Genomic DNA, 20,527 nt, shown 5'->3' with positions numbered 1-20,527 from the left:
ATAAAAATGTGTTTCCTGTGAAACTTCTGGCATGTTTCTGTGTTTAATGTCTAGAAGTCTAACGTATTTAGTGTAAACTTTGGTTCAAGTTTATAGATTCACATTAAGTTAAAGAGAGGGAGAAAGTGTGATTTAATGAAGCAGTCCTGACTCTAAATTCCAGGGGGAAAAAAACTATAAAAAAGAAAGCATGCACCAAGGACATACAATGCCTCGTGGCTATCACCCGGGGGGGGTTACTAAAACTTGCCCTTTTCAATAGTATTTTTAGAAGTTGCTGTAAGAAATGACCCCGTAATTAAGTGTGAACATCACAATAATGATCAAAACAATTCTATGCCATTACCATTTAGTTATTTTTAGATGATGGTCCACATCAGCTGACATCACGCCCTGCATCAGTTGTCTGTGCTGCAGAGTTTGAGAGGGATTAGAGCAGGTATGACACTTTCCACTCGTGTGTCAGCACCTGCTTCCATAGAGACCCCCAACCAACACATACAATACACATGCACATAAACAAAAGCATTTATAGAAGCAACAGGGCACTATTTGTCTTTCGACCCTGCCAGCTCTTGTACTTTTGTTTTCTTTTTGGCTGACGTGTAGAATTATTACATCACAGCTGATGCTCTTTTTTCGAGAGTTAAAGAGTCCAGATTATGCCCATGATCAGGTTCAGGAGTTTGGACTAGAACTTGTTTACATGCTTTAATTTAGAAAAAAAATATTTTTCTCATACTGTCTGTTTTAATATTCACCCTCTGTCTGAAACGCTCTGTTTTACACCTATCTCTTTAAGCCCCTTTTTCCCGGGTCTTGAATTTGAGCTGTGTGCTGTTTTCTGTGGATTGAATGTTTTGATAGCTTCACTTTATTTATATAGCACCCCGACCTGCTTTTTTTAAATTCAAAATGAAATGTAATTCTCGCTTTTTGCAATATGGGACTTTTAATGCAAAAGGGGCTTTGAACATCTCTTGCATATAGATAGCATAAATTATATTTTACAACAAATTATTATTGCTGTTAAAATGCAATCAGATGTCCAATAACCAACTCTTAGATAAGTAAGTAGAATATTAGGTCATTTATTTGTGAAATTACCCTTTAATGCACTTGATGCTAGATTTTTCCTTTTAGGATTTGGGCAGCTTAACATTAGCACAGTAGAATAGTTTTATTTTGTAAATCGGAAACGCTGCATGCATACGCTGGGAAGAAATAAAAAAGGTCAGAAGGACTGAGTGTTGTGACTGAAGCTTAAGGATATTCTGTAGCTATAGTGTTAAAGGAATACATATCAACCTGCGCACTTAACAGTTGTGTTGCGGTTCAGAGGCTGGTAATACATTCCCCTATGGAGCATGAAAACCTTTGTCCTTCCTGAAAATAATCTTGAATTCTACATGAGGGTGATGCAGTGACCACCCTGAGTGCAGAGACAGGAAGCAGGAAGTCTCTGCATGTAATGGACGGCTTTTATGGAAGGACCCCTCTATTGACTGTTTGAAAGATAGGACAAAGTGCTGTGTGGAGGAAGTTTTATTCTTAGGACACTTAGTGTGAGGAATGCATTGTGCATACTGAGCTGCTGTACTTAGGACGGCCATTGAGGAAACTGCTTTTTACACTTAATTCTGTCCAAGTCCTGTTTAAGGTTGTGTTTTCTTCAAAATGCTCTTCTACCATGCAATATCCCATCGTATATACGTCCTCTACAGTACCGCCCACCATTTGCTCTACGATACCACAGTTTATAGACATAAGCATAAACGAGCGTGGAGATTATAAAAACTATTTCAATAATGTAGGTCCCTGGGGCTGCATTCACCAACAGAGAATACTCTCAGACAGCCTAATTATAGAATTGTAAGTCTAGAAAGGCATGGTGTGATTATGAATACTATTTTATCTAATGAACATCTCTGCTGAATAATTCCTGTCTCGCAAAGTGTGGACATGTCACAATATGAGCGAGGCCGTGAGTGTGACATACCCAAATAATCACTGCCGCGTCTTTCCTGTTTGCCAAATATCTTAGCGTTGCGATCACTCTATGGTGTTATTGTGTTGGGTGGCAGATGTGAGCGCATCTCTAATGGGATCGCCCACATATTATACCATGCACAATCGACTCTGTAGCGTTTCTTTAACTCACTGTCATTCAGCACTGGAGAATATTTCTCCTACCTCTATAAGTCTATCTGCAGTTTTCTCCTTTTTTTATTTGAAATGTCCTCCTATTTCTGCACCTGAGGAACTCTCTTATGTAAGGAGTTTTATCTTGGATTGAGGGGATTCTTAGAAGACATCACACTTCTATGAATTTTCTGTTTTGTCAGTAGAAGCAACTCTTTGTACAAAGAAAGCTTTACGAATACAGCCGGTGTATCAAAAAGGTTGAGGTTCAGGTCTTTAATGTCAAAACTTCTCCCAAGCACTTGAAGGCATCAACCTGCAAGCCTGGAAAAAGAATCTATGCTGCTATTTGCCCTAAGCGCAATATAATTAGATGACCGCCCATTTTGAATGCAATTTGAAGCTTTCTATGAAAAAGCATGTGGTATTCTCTGGGAATGGGTTTTCCATAATGTCATTTGTAGTTTTCTCATTGTTGCCACCCTTGAGCCCCTGAAAGTGTCATCTTTGAACAGCTGCACCTTGGATTTAGGAGTCAGGGAACTCTTCCAAGACTCGTCAACAAATGCAGGATCAGGATTAGGATGCTAATAGCTCACATCCCTCAGCCTCTTGCTTTCACTCTCTCATCTGTCATCCACCCCCACATGCTCTCTCTCTCTCTCTCTCTCTCTCTCTCTCTCTCTCTCTCTCTCTCTCTCTCTCTCTCTCTCTCTCTCTCTCTCTCTCTCTCTCTCTCTCTCTCTCTCTCTCTCTCTCTCTCTCTCTCACCCCGTTTCTCCCTTGCTTTCTATCATGTTTTTTTTAATTAACCAGACTTATTCTGGGTCGGTGGGATTGAATTCATTCATAAATCCGGTAGTTCATGCTTCCTTTTCTACTTTTTCTACTCTGTATTGTGTCAGCATTAGCATTCTCCCATAATTGACAAATATGGGAAAATAGTTGTAACATCAAAGTTATTTACCCAGTTAGCTACAAATATATTGTCGACTGTGTTAAAATAAATAGATGTAGTGCCAGCAGGGGGCAACTCTTCTGTTTGCAAAAATAGGTCCGAATATATAGAAGTCAATGAGAAAATGACCCTACTTCTCACTCAGTTTTTCCTCATGAGATTATGGTCTCAATCTCTAGTTTTAAGTCTTCTTCAAAGCATGATGTTCATTTTGTAAATGTTGGTCCCATTTGGAGTGAAATAGATGTATATGCAGGGTGCGCTTTAGGGTGTAGCTACCTTGTGATTGACAGGTCGCTGTATAGTAACAGCCTAGAGGTTTAGTAATGCTTTTTGAACTTGTTTTGGATGTTTTCCGTGTTTTCGTCCTATAGGATTTGACCCTTTTCAGTTCATCCAAGTTAGATGTAACATTTTGGTCACCTAAAAATGTCTTGTTAAGGGAAATTTTGCTGATTTCCAACCGACTCTGTGTCATGCAGAGAACTGTTCCAGCCGACGGAGCTCCGTTTTTACACGCCTGCAAAAGTCACCATGTTGAGAGCCGGCAAAGTTTCCCTCTCTAAACCAAAACAAGATGACGGCGGCCAAAATCCCAAGCTTGAGGCTTCCAATGGTTGTCACAAACCATCATGGGTGACATCACAGTGACTACATCAATTATTTTCCTACAGTCTATGCTTATAAAGTCCTGCGTAGGACATTTTCTTACGAATTCAACTTTCCATTTTTAAGCGAGATAATGTGTTATTTCTTCTCTCAATTGTTACATAAACTCACATTAAACACTTTGTGGAGTGCAACTTTTAAGTAGCCCGCAGCTTCATATTTGAGCTAATGATTTTGGTTTAAAGTTGGTGTCTCTTCCGTCAGTGGTAAAGTCTATGCTTTCCCTTTACTTGTCATGCATTGTTTAAACAAAGTGCGCCAAAGCCCTGCTATAATGCGTACTGACATGGAGTGGGTGTATTGTGAGTGTGTCGGAGTGGGAACATGCATCAGTGGTGCTTGACCAATAAGCTGACTCACTGATAAAAACACTGCTGCATAACAGCTTGACCCTTTTCTTTCAAATGCTACTCAACCAGTAACCAAAGAACAAGCAGACAGTCCACATACACAGACACCAAAAGGCTACATTTAGAAATTAATATTTACAATTTTACAAGAAAACTGAGAATCACAAAACAGTAAACAGTTTAGTCAACTCATTTCAAAATTAAATACAAATATCATCCATTTTGCTTAAATACTTTTTAAAAAAAAAACTTGAAACGCCATTGTTGCAGTGCAAATTCTCTTTTTGTGAGTAAAAATTCAGTTTTTCCTCCTCAGCTATCCAAACATTTCATCTTGTGGTTTCATCACTCCATTGTCATCTGATGCAGACTCTCTCATTTCCATGGCAACCAAGAGACCTCTTTTACGTCTGCTTGTATTATCGTAGATGATGTGGGAGTTCCACCTGGAAAATAACAATGTTATAGTTTAAAAGTATTTTTAAAAAGTGATTATATGGTTTTAATATGTTATCTAGTGCGCTTTAGAGGAGCTGGGAGGTTGATTTTGTCACCTACGGACGGAGCCTGTTTCCCTTGATTCCAGTCTTTAAGCTATGCTAAGCTAACCCCCGGATGGTGATTTTTTTAAGTGGTGTTTTGAGGAACCATCATTGCAATATGTTATTCAGCCAAATCTTTTGAATTTCTTTCTTGGTAAGCTTGCAAACCTGGACATCGAATCTGTGTGCCGTCCTCAGCCCACTAGCAGATGAAATGTTAGTGGGCTGTTTTGTTTTTTTCCGATGTGTTGTTGGTGCATGCTGTGGTAACTTGTCATATCTGTCTTTATCAATGCTCCGCCCAGCAGTTTCTATAAATACATTCACTAAGTAGAAGGAATTTGACAGCTAGGAGACCCCGCTATCTAAGGGGCAGAGCGCATTTTACACTGAGATAAACCTGAATGCTCTCTTATTTGTTCGCCCCATTGTCTTTGTTTTCCATCCTTTTTTTTCTCTGTATCCCCCTATCTTCCTCTTCTAAGAATACTTGACTGCCTTGGCTGACATTATCATCAGCTATGTTTTGTCTTTTTACTGTATCTCTCTCTCTCTCTCTGGCTGTAAAAGCCTTGTGATCATACCACAGTGTTCGCTGGTGGTAAGCAGCCTACCCCAATTTAGAGACAGAACATACCATGACTAAGACACCACTGACTGTGTCATCCTCATCTATGTTAAACTTCCTACTTGTTCAGTTAATGCAGTTTTGCATCGCTCCCCTGCTTGTGGAGGAGGAATGTTTTCGCCACTCAGTATATTTCTAAATAATCCATCTCGCTTTAATCTGATGACAGTGTCTTAGGTGACGATACTGCTGATAACAAGAATGCTAAAGATAAATATTTTTGTCGCACAAATCAGTCCACTTACCCGTTTCAGGCTGCGGTTGCCGCTGTTGCGAATGGACTCCATCAGCTGATCATGGGCTGACCTCAGTGGCGTGGACGGCCTGCTGCCCTCCTCCCCTCTCCTCTCCATCGACACAGGCCTCAGTGCGTTCTTGAGCTCCTTCAGGATGCTACTCGTCTCTTCTTTCCCAGACACCTTCCCCTTCTTGCACTTCTTACCTTTTGTCTTCCTCACCTTCTTGCCGCCCGCCTCATGCGCCTTGATGACCTCCGCAATCATGCGGGTGGGCTTCTTCTTCTCTCGCTGCGGGGGAGGTGGTGGAGGAGGTGGTGGGGGTGGAGGAGGGGGTGGAGGAGGGGGAGGAGGAGGTGGAGTCTGCTTTTTAGCTAGGTCGCTCCGGGTGAGTTTGGGTGAGGACCAAGGGGAGGCTCTGGGTGAGCTGTAAGGTGATGACCGAGGAGTTCCTTTCTAGACACAAAGAGAGGAAATGGATTATTACAAAAGCGTTTAGAACTAGGAAAGGCTAGTGCCCTCGCTTATGCTGAGTTGCAGGTGTAAACAACAATAAGCTAAGTCACTCTCAAAGCACTTGAACTTTAGCCTGGAAACCAGACGAACCTGCCAAACTTATGTTTCAGTGGTCCTGACAGATTTTGTATCAACCAATCAACCAATAACAAGCATTTATCTCAGGCTGGTGAGGTTTAAGAAGATGATTGATAGCTTCAGCTTTTGCTCTGCTCTGATAACGCCAGTCAGAAATCGTAAATGCCAGGCTACTTGAACTTGTCTAAACAATGAACACAGCTGAAATGTTTTAGGCAAATGTAAAAGGCGGTTGAAACAGCTGGGTTTGTCAAAGTTGCATATCATTAGCTTATAGCTTGTTAGCTGAAGAGCTTGTCGCTATTTGTCACAGAGATCGGGGCTTTGGTAACAGTCATCGAGAAAAAAAGAGAAGCAAAATGCAATTGTTCGGTTAATTGAAAAGGTGGCCAACCAATCTTAAGTTAAACCTATTTTATTACACTAGTCTCATAATGGAGCAAAGTTACATACCAGTGCACTGGTTCTGGGGTTAACAGCCCCGTCTGACGCCCCCTGTTGGCCCTGCTGCTGCTGTCTCTGCTCCTGCAGCCGTTTCTGTCTCTGGCGGTCCTGGTTCCTGGTGAGGATCCCTGTCATGCTCATCCTGGGACCAGGCAGGTTAAACTGGTAGCCCAGCTTGATCAAGGTGTGGTTTTCCCTAAGTATCTTTACCATCTCCATCTCTACCTGCGGGGTGAAGTTTGAGGAAGTGAGACATTGATAAGAAGAACTGCCAAACAGAGTTTGGTTGCTTTCTGAATATTATGGTATATTGCTTAGTATATATGTTTGATTAGGACAAAATGGGAAGTGAGAAAAGAGGAACTAGCCTGTCCTCCACACATGTGTCTCTGATTGTGAAACCGGAGCTCAGTCAGGCTGTTGTTTCCAGGAAGTGCTTGAACCAGCGCCATCACACCCTTCCCAGTCACATAGTTGGACTCTATATTCAGACTGGTGATGGACGAGTTCTCCCTCAGCATTTTAGCGATGGCCAGAGCCACAGGGTCGTCCGCTCGGGTGTTTGCAAGGCTAAATACCCGCACGTGTGTGTTGGACCTCAGTGCTTCAGCAAATCGAATGAGGGTTACCTAAAAAGTAAATAGTAATATTCTCAGCACAAGAGCATATAGATTATTATTTTTACCTATATTGCGACAAAAAACACTGAAACTTTGAAACAAAAAGCTTTATATTGTTTAATAGTAAAATAATAGTTTATGGACGCGGTGTGAAAGTATCTAAACAAACAATCCACAGAGAAGTGCACACAGTCAGAAACTGTGCCTTTAAACAAACTGCCAGGACTTCTGTACTGTTGTGATGTCACAACTATACTATATACAGGTAGGAAGTGCTGGTACAGCTGTGTACATTTATGTTATGTCATTTCCTGGCTGCAATAATAGTGCAGATTGGTCAAGAGCGCAAATGCTAAAACACTGACCAATCAGAGTGGACTGGGCTTTTTCGGGAGGGAGTCTTAAAGAGACAGGTGCTTAAACAGAGTGTTTCTGGCAGAGAGTGAACACAGGTATATTCAGACAAACAATATGAGAAAAGAATGTTTTTTTTAACATTAAAGAGTGTCAACATGCTCTAGTAGAAAATACAAAATACAAATATGAACCTGAAAATGAGCACAACATGGGTCCTTTAACCCCTGTATTCACACTTATTAATGATGTAAAGTAACCTTTAACAGCGTACCTGTGAGATATCATCAATGTTGTTGAGATTAACCTCTGAGAGTTCAGGGTCATTGCTAAGAGCTCGCTGGAGGGCTTCGTCGACAACCGTTGGGTTTCCGGTCGCGTTTGGGTCGGCAGGTGGAGGGGGAGGGGTCAGTCTCATAGGCTCCACCCTCTGCGGCTTCAGCAGCATCGGGGCTTCGGCCCGTGACATCAGTGTCTCAGAAATATTTGAGGGTTCAGGTTTTAATTTATTATCTTGTTCCTCCTCTTGTTCCTCCTCCTCTTCCTGCTCCTCCTCATCTTCCTCCTCTTCTGTTACAACTTCCTCCTCCTCACTCTCCTCTTGTTCTTCATCTTTCTCTTCCTCTTCCTCCTCCTCCTCTTCTTCTTCTTCTTCTTCATCTTCATCTTCTTCCTCTTCATCGTCCTTCTCCTTTTGTATTTTGTGCTTTTTCTGTTCTTTCTCATTTTCCACATCTTTTTCATCCTCTGCTCCGCTGTTTTCTTCTGTCACACACTCCTCCTCTTGTTCTTCATCCTGTATTAGATCAAGTTAGTCAATGTTTGAAATGCTGTCATTATGATTATTTGTTCTATTAAAATCTTATGTAATTTTGTAAAGCCAAATTTACACAAACACTTTTAGGCCAACTATGGAAGAAAGTGTGATATTCCTTTTAGTACTTCAAATAACTTATTACTTTTAACTTTTACTCAAGTAATTTGTCTTGGCTTCCATCTGATACAACTTCAAACAAGCGGACTTCGCCTCTGGCACATTTTACAAATGCCAAGCAAATCAAATGAATTACGAGTACTTACTGGTTTAGGACCTTCTCCACCTATTTCGTCTTCCAGCAATCTACGTGTCTCACTTTCCCAATACTTCATGAGGGCCTCTCTGCTGAAGGTGCCCGTCGGGGTCTTGTCCGTCTGGTCTCTCTGTCGGAGTCCTATGGGCACGTTGGCGTCAGGGTCAATGTCCACCAGCTCCTTTTCTAATTCAGCCAGCTCTTCAGGGCTGAGAGAAGCCAAAAGCTCGTCCTCATCGACATCTTCGTATTTACTCAACTCTCGGCGGTACCCGAACGAGCTCATGGCCAAAGCGTGAATCACGCAGTGCGCTCAGTATGAGTTTAAACTATCACAGGTGAACAGTTCTTGAGTTGCTTCAGTCCGGACCCCAAAATGAAGTAGGTGTGTGGAGATAGGGGTTCCAACAAAAGAGAACGTCCACCGGGAGGTCGCCAGAGATCCAAAGACATAAGCAGTCCAGATGAGGTGAACCTTTGCTGGCCGAAGGTGTGAAGACTTACTCTATCCAGTCTAAACTGGATCCGTTCTGGCCAGCCGTGTTGCTTTGAGGGAGAGTCTGTGTGTGTGTGTGTGTCGGTGTCCTGTCCTCTCTAATCTCTCCAGCTGCTGTTTAGGCCTTAAGAGAGGGATCAGAGGGGAACGTACCAAAGTGTGGGCCCCATGATTCAGCGTCTTTTTTGGGAGGCACTGCTGAGAGAGAGCCACAAAAAGCATGTGAGCTCAGAGACTGTGGCCTGTCAACGTAGCAGTCTGTCACCACGTTCTGAGCGCTTTCTTCATGGCCAAAAATGACCAATTGGACCCAACAGAACAGAACTAGAAAGATAAACAGAGATGATGTATCGCCCAAAAAGCTAAATCTCTGCACGTGCATCAGCAGATTGCTGTCTGCGTTTCCTCTTGTTATTGTCTGTTGATTGGGCTGATTTTAGATCTACCATAACATGGCAGAGACACATATGAAGGCAGGGGCAAAGAGGATTCAGGCTGATGGGTTGTTTTCTTTTTTAACAATATGTAACTTCACTTTACAATGGGCTGAGATATGTGGTGCTTTTTCGTTCGATTTTAACTTTTCCCCCTCATTCATTGGCTGTCTGACAACTTTGTATTTTTGACATGAGAGCAAGATAACACACACAAATAAGGCTCTATTTTTTCAGAAATCTGTACAAGAGACAAAAGTTCAGCTTCCAGGGTTTTTATTCAGGCTAGCAGCATGGAAACATGACTCAAATCGCAATGGAAGAACAGGAACTCTACGAATATTATTCAGGGCTTTAAACAGCTCAAGGTTCTGTTTAAGCTAATATGCTGTTGAAGTTGTGGTTACACTCAGACTCCAGGATACATTATTACTCAGGTCTTTTTTAACGCTTCCCCACAAGCATTAGCTTTGGCCAGATGCATTATGTTTTCAGGTTGTCCAATCCGTCCCATTCTTGTGAATGCGATATCTCAGAAAGGCATTGAGGGAATGCCTTCATATGTGTCAACTGGAACTCAAAGATGGACAGATTTTGGTGGTCAAAGGTCAATGTGACTCAAAAATGTCTTTGTAAATTCTAACAAAATTTTACAGAAATGTCTCAGAGGATAAAACATGATGAAGTGAAGGCATTTTCTATCCAAAAAAAAGTTCAACTTCACTGTGACATGATATTGTTCTGTAAAACACGTTTCTGGCCATTATTTAACACCATAACAAATAAACACAAGGGGAGACATTTGGTACGATACTGAATTGGTGACAGTAATCTTAAAATGTCTTAGAAAATAGACTTAATACCTTTCATTTAACACCTTCAAAGTCTTCACTGCATCTGTTATGTAAGTCTGGACAGACATGGATGTAAGTTCTAAATTGAGCGGTAGGCAGAGGCATTGAGTGTCACAATATGAACACTTAGAGCCAGCAGCACAAAGTGAGAATAATGTTGCCCACCCACGCAGGTGCTGTCACTTAACCTTTCTGATTAGACCTCTTGTAAGGACTGTGTTTGATTGACTTTTCTGGTTCACACCATTGCACCTCTTAGGGCAGGACAACTCTCACTCAAATCATTCTGATTGGCTGATGTAGTTTGGTGACCTCGTATAATTCCCTGCCTAAATTCTCCTGGAGCAGAGGCGTAATTAGCGAGAAGTGAAAACACCTATGTGGATGTACAGTGCAAGACGTATGCTAGACAAGCCTGGGAGGAATAATAATTCTTTTGAGCCGCATATAAATAGTAGACACAGTCACGCACTACAAGGCTCATAATATATAAAACATAACATATTAAATATAAAAGAAAAATATATTCCTGTTGCCTAATTTTAAAAGAGCGATGTTTTCTGAAGTGTTTCGATCACAAAGGTATGAATAAAATATGTTTCACGTGGAGGAGAGGCCACCACACTCCCTGTGGCTCAGGTAGTCCTTCAGTCTCGGAGGATAAGGGGCAGCAGCCATGGCTTCGGGGTCGTTCAGCATCCTGAGGCTCATGTGACTCCTGATTACCAGTCGACACAAGTGCTGCAGAGGCCGTGGTTTGCCTGGCGACACACAAACAACTTCAGGTTAATTAACACATTCTTAATTAATTATTCGGACGGGATTAGTTTGACGTGGGGACGTAGGGTAAAATACTTTTACCTCAGGACATCTGTAATATAACTCGAGTTACTCGATTTACACACTACCATCACCTCCCTGTCACAATGTGCATGTTACGTAGCTTCCTGATATCACAAAATTAGGTAAATGGACTTAAGGACAGAAACAAAAAAGAAGTGTTAAGAGTGCTTCTTCAAGCGCCTACATGCTAAAAAAAATGCAGAAACTATGTTTGGACAGGATATGACGGTATATCAACATATGTAGGGTCGTATTCGGAGAGGACTAGTTTTACCTGAGGTATTTTTTTTACTGACATGCGCATTTGGATGGGACCCCTGGTAAAAATTACCTTACCCTACGTCCCCACGTGAAAACTGATCCCATTTGCATAGGGCTTTAGAAATCCCAATGGCTGAAATCAAATCAAACTCACAAGTCAACTTGAACAACAATAGTGAGTGAAAAAACAACAACAAAGACAATAATAAAGGGCAATTACAAAAAATTAAAACAGAGACCAACCTATGAGAAAAATCAAAAAATGATAAAATAATAAAACTACTAAGAATAACCAAAAGACATTGAACAGCATCTTAAAAGTGCCAATACATTTTTGTGGAGAAAAAGTTTCGAAAAATCCTCACAAATGGCTGTGGTTGGCACAGGACATGTAGCAGCAACAGGGTTGAGAACTGAGTTTATTCTATTTGTGAGAATTTTGTGAGAAAGTGATGTGTTGAAGTTTTACTCAGTATGTCAGAAATCTCCTCCCACTCTGGCGTCTTCCGCAGAACCTGTTTGAGGATGGGACAGATGTCAGCGTGGCTGACGTAGTCCAGGAGCATCTTTACAACACCGCCGACTAGATGTGTGAGCCACGACACCGATACAAAATCGCAGAACTGTAAGAGAAAAAAATCAAGGATGTGATTATTCTGTGTTACTCCTTATTACTATAGCAGATGTGTTTATATGTTTGCCTGAATTATCTCTTACTGTGACAACATTAGGTTGACTGTAAATCTGGTAGGCTTTGTTATGGAGATCAGTCCAGGTGCTATCGATTTCTTCACCATTACCATGGCAACAATGGAAACACCTACCACAGACAATGTTGCAGAGATGAAATGTTGAAATGTTTTCTAATCAATATGGTTATGAATAGTGTGAATGCTAGTGCTAGGTGTGTCAACGTTAGCCGTGCTAAGTTTGGAAATAGCGGCACAGAAGCTAAGCAATGACTCAAATTATTTCAGTGCTTAACGTAACTGCGTCACAAGTCGAACACCGTTCGCTGGCATTATCCCTATTTAGGACGGATCTGGTCTTTTCTCTGCACTTTTACTGGGTGATCACCAGCGAGGTGCAAGAAGAATTTATTTACAATCTACAAGTGAAATGTCATATTTGTACATGGGACTTTACATGTCAAATTAGTATACGAAAGTGCTTTGATGGGAGAAAGCAGTAAGAACGTTTGGGCGGTCTGCCTGAGTAGTACACCGGTGTTAGCTTCCTTTAGACAACTCTTGTAAACACAAAGCTGAATTAGGCTGTTAAAAAGATATATGGTTACAAAGATAGGACATTAGACTTTAGTTTTATACCATTCAATTAACTCAAAATATTACAGCATCATTTATATTTGTAGGTTAAACTGAAAGTTTGATATCATTTAGTTAAAAACAGATCCGTTAAATGTGTTTTACTAAAGAATCCTAATCAAGGAATGCAACTTTACACTTTCCTGAAATCATATATGGTAGAAAACTTCATTTAACAGGTGGTAGACGTACCTGTAAGCTTGATATCCACTGTTGAGCAGCAGTCGCAGCATGAAACGGTCGTTCAGGCTGTACTGCAGGGCAGTGGGGAACAGTGTGTTGGTGATAACTCTGAAGTAACAATTCACATCCGTTCCATAGGACAGCAACAGCTTCACCAGCTCATGACTGGAAATGGTCAAACAGAGACACCAGAGGTTACCGTCGCTTGTATGTAAGTTACAGTGAATGAGGATACCCAGGTATGTGCTGTATGCCACACACCTCCCGGCTCGTATAGCGACCAGGATGCATCGTAGTGGATCCAGATCAGTACTCGCTCCGGCTGCCAGCAACATCTCAGCACAGGTCACATCACCGTTGGACACAGCAAAGTACAGAGGAGTCTTCCTGAGGTCCCCATAGTTCTCTTCAACAAGATTGATATTGAATCAGGGGCTAATGTAAAGGTCCGGCTCATTTTCAGGTTCATACTTGACAAAACACATTATTTTTCTCATTCTGTCTGTCTGAATACACCAGTTTTCACCCTCTGTCTGAAACACTCTGTTTTAGCGCCTGTCTCTTTAAGAGTGTTTCCGAGGAATGACTGTAACAGCGCTGTATCAGCACTTTCTAAGCATTTTGATACAGTGTTATATAGCACCTCTACCTGCTTTATAATCAATACAGACATTTTACAAAAGCCTTTATGGGACCTTTAAAAGCTCATGTTTCCCAAACACTTGATGAAGGTGGTTTGAATGACGTTCAGCTTATTATCTACAAGAAGCATTTGTAAATCATTACATTATAGAAATATGCTGGTTTCCATTTATTACTCTACGGCAGGATAATCAACTTACAAACATATTAAATCGTCACAGGGGACAATTAACCATTAGTCATTCTCTGGTCAAACTTAGTAATGATGTCTTAAGCAGTGACTGTTTCAAACTTGTCATATGTAGTGGGTGTATGGACATTACGATCTAAGACTGACAAGACTTAGGTTATAGGTTTTTGAGCTACCAGAGATGTGTGTGCCTAGCAAGGCATTGACATCATATCCTTTCTGGATAAGCAGCTCCAGACACTCAACTTGTCCTCCATCAGCTGCTGAGTGGACAGGGTTCTGGCCTGAGAGACGGATAGCTCTCTTAGCGGTGATGGGGATGAGAGTCCTCAGGACTCTACAGAGAGAGAGAGACAGAGAGAGAGGGAGACAGAGAGAGAGGGGTGGGGGCAGGGACAAACTTGAAGAGATTGAGGGACAGAAACTGAAAAACAAATGCTAAAAGAAGAAAAAAGGATATTGCGAAAAAATGTTCATTAGATTGCGGTTGAGCTAAAGTGTTGTTCAGTGACAGAGCTGCAAAACAGCGATTAACAGAAGGCTCTTTGTGGAAGTCACCACGGTGAAAACACTGCAGAACTATGAGGTGCAGAGAGAGACATGTTTCAGATTGATCAATTTGGCTGCAAAGTAGGAGGAAAAGAATGTTAATTTGACTCTACTTTCTGTCTCGAACTGTATGTCTTTGAAATCTCGAATATTCTCAAGCTTTAGGCATGAGAATATCTAGTTCATCAGGACGATTGGGTGCTCTCTTGCATGAAGGTCAGCTCACAGTATGTGTCCCTCATATGCAGCTCTGTGGATAGGCAGCTGGCAGGCAAGGCTGGCTACGTTCGGGTTGGCTCCGTGCTGCAGGAGCAGTTCCACACAGTCCAGATTTCCAGAACCAGATGCATCATAGAGGACCGTGTCTCCATTATAGGCCTGGGCAGCCACGTCACCACCTAATGGAGCACAGGGAAAGTACAACAAGGTCTGATGAGTGAAAAAAATGTGTCGTGTGTGTGTTGTTAGTCAAACAAACATGACAAATGTAAAGCAATACATTTTAGGGCTGTCCTTGACTAAGGAAATTCTTAATTGACTGTTACACTCTTAACTTTTTTTAATATAGATGCGTAAAACTGAGTTTCTTACTTTAAATCTTGTGTTTACCAGAGATTGGCACATAGTTGATCGGAAATAAATCATTCAGCATGAAAAAAGCATAATGACTAATCAACCATTAGTTTGGATGCTTTCTAAAATGTAAATAGAAAAATAATGCTGTGACTTGTAAAACACTGAAACTCCATATTTCATTGAAAATGGCACAAAGACAACATATCAGATGTTGAAACTGAGAATTTAAAAAAATAATAAAATGATACATCCATTTTGAATTTGATGCTGATGTCACAATTAATGAGATTTACTGGCAACAGGTTACTAAGATGATTCTGAAGAACGCTGTTAAAAACTGTGCTGGCAAATAATGCAACAATTTAGAATAATGTTTCTTAACGTAAAACTGCAAAGAATTTGGGGATTTCATCATCTACACATTACATGATACATGATAATTTGAAGCAATCTCTGTACCCAAGGGACAAGGCCCTCTCAGGTGGCACTGTCTGAAAAACAGATAGGATGTAGACACGTGCTCAAGGACACATCCAAAAACCATTGTCTGTTTGAACACTTGTCACTGCATCCACATATGCACGTATATACAGAGTAGAGTGCACAGTTCAAAAGCCAGCGTCCATGATAGTATGGGGGTGCATTAGTGCATGTGGCATTGGTAACCTGCACATTTGTGAAGGCACCACCAATGCTGAATGGTATATATACTGTAGGTTTTGGAGGAACATATGCTGCCAAGTCGACAACATCTTTTTTAAGGAAAGGCCTTTCTTATTTCAGCAAGACAATGCCAAACCACGTACATGCACGTATTACAACAGCATGGCTCTGTGGTAAAAGAGTTCAGGTGCTAAACTGGCCTGGCTGCAGTCCCGACTGCCCTAGTACTTTTAGTGCTTTACCGTGCTGTATGAGTATATCCAAAGCTTCAGTGTTGCCATATTCAGCTGCGATCGCCAGAGGAGTCACCCCATGTCTGTCTCTGGCTGTTACTTTGGCTCCGTGTCTCAGCAGCAGCATCAGAATAGCTGGACAACCCACCTGGTGCAAGACATGGTAGGCAAGGACATAAAGAGAAAATGTGAAATCGAGCCTTGAGTTCTGATTCTCTCAGATGTGGCCTGTATCAGTGTTCACCACCTTTGCAGCTTCATGGATGGCCGTCCACTTAGTGAGACACACCTGCTCCACAAAGGCCCCACCCGTGATGAGGGATACAACCATGTCGTGTGATCTCTGTCTAACCGCTACAAAATGTAGAAAATACAAGGTGAGTTATTTTTTAACACTTTAGTAGGCTAATTACGGCAGTTACTGATGTTTTAACAAGGCTGAGACTAGAGCCATGCTAGCGTCTCCACAAGGCTGTAATGTTAGCACGCTAACTTGCTCACAATGACAATGCTAACATGGTGATGCTGAGCAGGTGTGTTTACCATCTTCACTGTATCAGCATATCATGTTAGCATGCTAGCTTTTGATAATTAGTACTAAACAACCCAAGGTAAATATTGCAAATTTAAACAAATCTGATAACTGCTAACATTTGTTACTGTTAGCTTCATGTCTCGTTGTGAAGTGTAAATTCAAAATTACATTTGAAGGTCAGAATTAAGCGACCTACTAGCAGGGTATTTACAGCGGGAGCATACCTATGGTCCCTGGATCCCTGGGTCCCTGGGTCCCATGTTCCCCACTTTGTGTGTGACAGGGGAACATTGGACCCTTATTTCGAAAAAAGGTCTGTTGTTCCCCGCTTTTCACAGAAAGGGTATTTTTTCCACAATCAGTGCAGAATTCCACGGCAAATAGGCCCATGTAATGTAGACCCTAACACTACCCCCTAACCCTGACCTTAGCCTCTAACCCTAACAAAATGCAGCGACGACGTAGGCTTATGTGACCGGGGAACATAGGACCCAGGGACATAGGGATGACCCCCTTACACCAACCAAGGACATCCATCTGAAATAGTGATAAATGATAAAAGCCAATTTGTAAAGTATTTATTAAACAATTTTGACTGTGTGAGTTTTATGCTTTGTGATGAATGTGTGTGTGTGTGTGTGTGTGTGTGTGTGTGTGTGTGTGTGTGTGTGTGTGTGTGTGTGTGTGTGTGTGTGTGTGTGTGTGTGTGTGTGTGTGTGTGTGTGTGTGTGTATGTGTGTGTGTGTGTGTGTGTGTGTGTGTGTGTGTGTGTGTACGTGGGTTACCAATCAAGAGAGGAGTCTCGTTCATGTTATTGGTGTTGTGTGGTGACGCTCCGTACTGCATCAGCATCTTGACATTTTCCACCAGGCCGGCCTCCGCTGCCAGTGTCATAGGCGTAACTCCATCCTCTGTCTGCTGCTCCAGGGTCAGGTCTGTGGATGTCAACACTGCGACAAAAACAACAATAGCAGTATGTCAAAATTGAAAAAAATAAACACTCTATCTACCTAAATCGTGGAAATCAGTTGCTAGATGCTCTTTCGTTTAGATTGAACGCCCCAGGCTGTTGCACTGAGCTCTTACCCTGCAGCACCGCATGCAGGATCTCTTGCTGTGGCTGCACAGCTGCTGCGTGCAGAGGCAACCAACCCCTGCTGTCGCTCTCTTTGAAGGCAGACACACAACCTGACAGCTCCTGCAGCGCATACACATCACCTGTGGAGAAACAGCAAAGACCCATGCAGGACACACAGGGAAACATTTGTAGCATCATGGAGTGAATACAGTGGGTTTATGCACACATAGATGTACATATCATGTATAGGTGCTTCTGTTTCGACTTTTCCCACATTGTAAAAAGTGAGATATCTGATTTTTTTTTATTATAGAGCAGGTTTGGGTACTATATAAATACTGGAAACTCTGCCTTTAAACGAGTGTCGGGACTTCTGTAAGGCTGTGATGTCACAGCTATACTATATGTCGGTAGAAAGTGACTCTACAGTGCTGTTACAGTAATTCTGCAATGACTGTGCAGAGACACCGAGAGCACAGATCTCATTTATACGTTTCTTTGGCTCAATGGGAAAAAGTATTTTTAGGCCAGAGGGCAATTCCACAGATTGACCACACTTCCTGGGGGCCTTGCATAGATGCGAAGGACCCGGAAATGCGAACCAATGAGAACAGACCGGGCTTTTTCAGGAGGGAGGCTTAAAGAGACAGGCGCTAAAACGAAAAACTGTTACAGACAGGGTGAATACAGGTTTATTCATAAAGACGGTACAAGAAAAGAATGTGTTTTTTAAACATTAAAGAAAATAAACATGTTTTAGTAGAAACCCAAACTAAGTATGAACTTGAAAATGAGCATAATATGGGAACTTTAATGTTTCAAAGTTGAACAGGCAGCTTACCTTTGTTAATGGCTGCCATTATCTTCATAAAGTCATCACTGTTTGCTTGCTTCCTACTGAAGTAAAGGAGAATAGTGGAAAATATTTTACTCTAGAAACGCTGTGATAGAGCTTCACAACAGCGTAGGAGCTGATTACCCTGAAATGATTTAATTCAGGAATTCACAATCTGTTGTGAGGTTAGTTTACAACCCTATCAATAATGAAGACTAATATTAAAGATTAAAGCAGTGCTTTTGACAGGTAGCCCCACCATAACGCTTGTAGCGAAAGCATTTTGGACATGTAGACATATCGGACTCTTTCATACCTGTTTGTTTCTATTGGACATGGCAACTTGACGGCACCTTGAATGCTCTCTCGAATGGCGAACTCAATAAGTTCTTCATTTATGCGTTCCTGCTCAGAGTCATCCATTTCTATATCAAGGGACACATGCAGGTCAGTCATAAAAAATAAAACTTAAGTCTGTATTTCGTGCTTTGTCCACAGCTACAGGCATGCAACTTGTTTATCAGCAAAGGACTGCTGGCACCATATCGCCCCTGCTTGAAATAATGCCATACGTGAGTAAATCAGTATAATTCTGTCACATCTGAGATGACACCACAAAATTAAGTTTAATTTTTTTAAGTCATATCAATCTGTCTTACCTGTTGAGGTGAACGCGTGCCCTCCAGCTTGCAGCTTATTTTTGTTTTTGTTTTCTGGGATCCTCGGCTGTCTGGGATATATTTAGACCTGCACCAGACGACCTGACTCAGCTCAGAGTGCCAGTTGTGTTTTCACTTCCAACTCCTGTGTACAAACTACTCCTTTCCCTGTAATGAGGTAACTGGCTCACATTTAAACACAAGACCCATTACATGTTTGTGGGTACCTGTTACACTTCACCCGCACTACATGTCCAAAATATTCTTACTTTTGTGGTACGATCCCACATTGCACACATTTTTAAAGGTTAATAATAAATAACCTTAACACATCACACTCTTTTTCTGAGCCTTCTCCTTTGTGACTGATATCGATTTTGGTAATGGAAATCAATAAAGGGTATTTGCTTCCATTTTACAAGTACATCCTAGGGATATTATATAACTTTCTGCACATCTATCCACTCACTGATGCGATTCAGTTACAGCAAAAGTGTATTTGAGCGTAAAAGCCAAAACTTGGACAACATAATGAAAGCAATTCAATACAAATAGATTATAATAACTAAAAAACAAAATGCTGAAAAATAGAACAAACGTTTCGATATTAACAATCATCTTATTTCCACTTTCTAAACAACAGCTTGGGGAATAATATATTACATATTTTAAGCAAAATATATTCCCTCTAGAGAACAAGCGCCCACTTTCTCCTGACGAACAAATTGATCCGTGGGAGTTTATGGAAAAAGTCTCAGACAGCGTCAGTGTGTGACACAGTGACTCAGCCTGTAGGCGGCCTCTCTCCACCGCGTCAAAAGACTTCACCAGTCTGTCTGGAGTGAAAGCAGACTGCCAGCCCATCCTCAAGTTTCACTACACGCTCAGACATCACACACATACGCACAATGAGCTCTGTCTTTGAACTGAAAACGCTTCATCTCTTGCACCGGATTTGAGACCAACCACAGATTTTTGCTCCATATGAGGAAGAAAGTAGGTAGAATTTCTTTTTACTTAATTGTGTGTTGCAAAGGTGTATTGACAATACATTGATGCAGCTTAATCCTAAAGCTTGAGTATGTGTTTGTCGAATAGCAGAATATTTGTATATAGAAGTTTTACATTTTTTTATATTCTGTGTGCCTTGTCAGCTTTATTCTTGCAATAGTGTATGGTATCAGAGAAATTACAAAAAAACTCACTCTACTATTGAGTGTTAAAATGAAAAGTAGCCTTCTTGTAGAAACTGTTATTCAAATTTCAATACTGACAATAAAGTACACAATTGATAAACGAAACGTATAAATGGTATGGAAAAAAAGTATTCATAATGAAGAATACTTCCTTTAAGAGTCACATTATTGGTGGAATATAAAGTATTTGAATGCGTTAAGAGGTCTACACTAACTGCTCCATAACTGCTGCTGCTTGTAAAAAGGGGAGTTAAGTGACAGGACACATGGACACAGTTTGCTTTCACTCAATATATTGAATACGAGAGATAAGCACATGTTCTTCCAGAAGACAATCTGCGTATTCACTTCATTCTGCTGCTAAAAAA

At 41.3% G+C, this 20,527-nt stretch overlaps 2 protein-coding genes across 5 annotated transcripts; both read right to left on the bottom strand.

The window, feature by feature from the left end:
• Nucleotides 1–4,338: 4,338 nt before the first annotated feature.
• lmod2b (leiomodin 2 (cardiac) b) lies at nt 4,339–9,017 on the bottom strand. The gene is made up of 6 exons (XM_083934863.1): nt 8,618–9,017; nt 7,812–8,333; nt 6,928–7,192; nt 6,573–6,784; nt 5,535–5,981; nt 4,339–4,565 (listed from the first exon to the last, which is right to left on the bottom strand). The coding sequence occupies exons 1-6, from the start codon at nt 8,891–8,893 to the stop codon at nt 4,539–4,541; spliced, it is 1,749 nt and encodes a 582-aa protein (XP_083790989.1). The 5' UTR covers nt 8,894–9,017; the 3' UTR covers nt 4,339–4,538.
• An 812-nt stretch (nt 9,018–9,829) lies between these two features.
• asb15b (ankyrin repeat and SOCS box containing 15b) lies at nt 9,830–19,081 on the bottom strand. Of its 4 annotated transcripts, none has more exons than XM_083934835.1 (14): nt 18,964–19,081; nt 18,621–18,729; nt 18,311–18,366; nt 17,478–17,609; nt 17,177–17,341; nt 16,104–16,210; nt 15,866–16,004; nt 14,611–14,782; nt 14,012–14,172; nt 13,265–13,409; nt 13,013–13,168; nt 12,213–12,315; nt 11,965–12,118; nt 9,830–11,170 (listed from the first exon to the last, which is right to left on the bottom strand). In XM_083934835.1, exons 2-14 carry the CDS (start codon nt 18,725–18,727, stop codon nt 10,992–10,994), a joined length of 1,776 nt encoding a protein of 591 aa, XP_083790961.1. In that variant the 5' UTR covers nt 18,728–18,729; nt 18,964–19,081; the 3' UTR covers nt 9,830–10,991. The 4 variants fall into 4 exon arrangements, with proteins under 4 accessions (XP_083790961.1, XP_083790963.1, XP_083790962.1 ...); XM_083934837.1 differs by having other exon boundaries at nt 9,830–11,152; XM_083934836.1 differs by having other exon boundaries at nt 18,311–18,363.
• Nucleotides 19,082–20,527: the final 1,446 nt, after the last annotated feature.

The sequence above is a fragment of the Echiichthys vipera genome (assembly GCF_963691815.1).
Source record: "Echiichthys vipera genome assembly, chromosome: 20".
NCBI lineage: Eukaryota > Metazoa > Chordata > Actinopteri > Perciformes > Trachinidae > Echiichthys > Echiichthys vipera.
Note: the sequence above shows the minus strand (reverse complement) of the source record. Positions and strands in the feature narration are given on the sequence as shown.

Bases quoted from the DNA above. Each gene is read 5' to 3' on its own strand.
- lmod2b (XM_083934863.1), bottom strand. From the start codon at position 8,893: ATGAGCTCGTTCGGGTACCGCCGAGAGTTGAGTAAATACGAAGATGTC. The intron at 6,785-6,927 runs GTTCCTCTTTTC...CCCCGCAGGTAG, and splicing joins CATGTGTGGAGGACAGGCTA to AGATGGAGATGGTAAAGATA. The intron at 5,982-6,572 runs GTATGTAACTTT...CTTTGTGTCTAG, and splicing joins ACCCCAGAACCAGTGCACTG to AAAGGAACTCCTCGGTCATC.
- asb15b (XM_083934835.1), bottom strand. From the start codon at position 18,727: ATGGATGACTCTGAGCAGGAACGCATAAATGAAGAACTTATTGAGTTC. The intron at 13,169-13,264 runs GTGTGTGGCATA...GACCATTTCCAG, and splicing joins GTCGCTATACGAGCCGGGAG to TCATGAGCTGGTGAAGCTGT. The intron at 12,316-13,012 runs GTACGTCTACCA...TGTCTGTGGTAG, and splicing joins AGTGGATATCAAGCTTACAG to GTGTTTCCATTGTTGCCATG.